The sequence below is a fragment of the Geospiza fortis genome, unplaced genomic scaffold (assembly GCF_000277835.1).
Source record: "Geospiza fortis unplaced genomic scaffold, GeoFor_1.0 scaffold224, whole genome shotgun sequence".
Classification (NCBI taxonomy): domain Eukaryota; kingdom Metazoa; phylum Chordata; class Aves; order Passeriformes; family Thraupidae; genus Geospiza; species Geospiza fortis.
The window spans coordinates 1,580,329-1,581,892 of record NW_005054448.1 but is presented as its reverse complement, the minus strand read 5'-3'; the positions used below and the strand labels follow the sequence as shown (position 1 = coordinate 1,581,892).

The window sequence follows — 1,564 nt, the reverse complement described above, 5'->3', positions numbered from 1 at the left end:
ATGGAGAAAAGAAAGAAGAGGGAAATTATATTAGCGTTTAAAAATTTGGAAGTTTCTGAGGGTGAGAATGATGGAAGGACAGACTTCTACAATTGCTACTTTTAAAATTATTATTATTATTATTATTTTATTTCTCCACTTTTCTTTTTCCTTTCACTAACTGCAGTCTCTGTTTTCCGAGAGGAGGACACGCAAGGCTACGTTATGGTACCTGCTTCCATCATTTTGGTTCACAGCCTGAAGAGACAATTGTATTTGCAGCCTGAGGCAGAAGCAAAAGAAACAGCACAGTTGGTCCACTTGGAAAGGGAGAAAGAGCTTTCCTGAACTTCCAGTGGTAACAGGGCTCACAGTGGGAAGAGATGGGATGGAGTTAAGCTGCGGGCTGTAGGACGTGCCTGCAGAAGCACGTGGCAGCACAGAGAGGCTTTTCTCTGCCTCACCTTAGGAGGAGGAGGTGCCACATGGCAGAGTCCTGCAGAGAGGAGCCTGCTGGAAGCTGACAGATGAACAGCACAGGATCACCCCGTAGAAGGATATTTAGAAAATATGTTGCTGACGTGGCAACGTGGGATAGGTCACATAGTGAGAATTACCATGTAAGGAAACACTGTGCCTTGAAAAAGTGTGTAAAGCCAGCTCATTTCTTTGAATAAAGGATTCAGATTCCCTGCCCGTCTGGGTGTGTGTTGTGATCATTACAGCTCACTGCCAATCTGGCAGCACAAATGGCTTCTGGAAAGACAGCTTTGTTTATTTTCAAAGATACCTTTGAGGCTGTGCTGCTGGCACACATTTATTGTGTTCTGGAAGTGTAACAAAGGCATGTCCTGAACACCAGAGGGCGGGACGTGGCCAGTTGCTGTGTTATGACCGTGGCAGAGGGGCCAGGGGTGGGAACTGTGTAAGTTTTCTGCCTCTAGACAGTTGTAGTGGTTATTTTCACTTTGATATGGGAACTTCTTTTTGTTGATGCAAGTGAAGTTTGTGAAGATTGTGTCATGAATATTTATATTAATGCTAATTACCTTAGCTAAGAGCTAAGAACAGTTCCATCTCTTTCTAACAGAAGTCTTTTGTGGAATCTGAGATGTCTCTGAAGCTTTTCTTTTATGCTAGACTGGGGAAGACAGTCCTGGACAAGATCTTTGGACACAGTTGTTTGTCTACCTGGGTAAAGCTTTAGTCAAGATGTTCTTCACCTCTGCATTTCTAAACATGTAGATGAAGGGGTTTAGCAGTGCTGTTACAGTTGTGTTTAAGATGGTGACTGTTTTGGTCAGTTCCGATGAAGCTTTGATGGATGGCTTGACATGGAGGAAGATGGTGGAGCAGTATCAAATAATTAGTATAATGAGACTGTGTGTGGATCTGTCTTAAATGCCAGATGTGGTTGGAGGTGTGTGCTCTACTGCCATCTGTCAGAGCTGGGGCAGTTCTCTGCTGTCCATGGGGCAGTTTTTTCTTTATCTCTCCCACAGCCAATCCTCCCTCCAGGAGATCTCTGCTGTCCATGGCCACTGAGTGTCCCTGCAGGGCTGATCCAATTCCAGCATCCCATGGG

General features: G+C 44.7%; 1 protein-coding gene across 1 annotated transcript in view; it reads left to right on the top strand.

Annotated features, from left to right (window-relative positions):
• Positions 1 to 665, top strand: part of INPP5J (inositol polyphosphate-5-phosphatase J) — a 26,370-nt gene extending 25,705 nt beyond the window's left edge. Inside the window, exon 11 of the mRNA XM_031062472.1 lies at positions 167 to 665. Coding sequence (XP_030918332.1) covers positions 167 to 241 — 75 coding nt within the window. The 3' untranslated portion in view covers positions 242 to 665. The remainder of the gene's footprint in view (positions 1 to 166) is intronic.
• Positions 666 to 1,564: the final 899 nt, after the last annotated feature.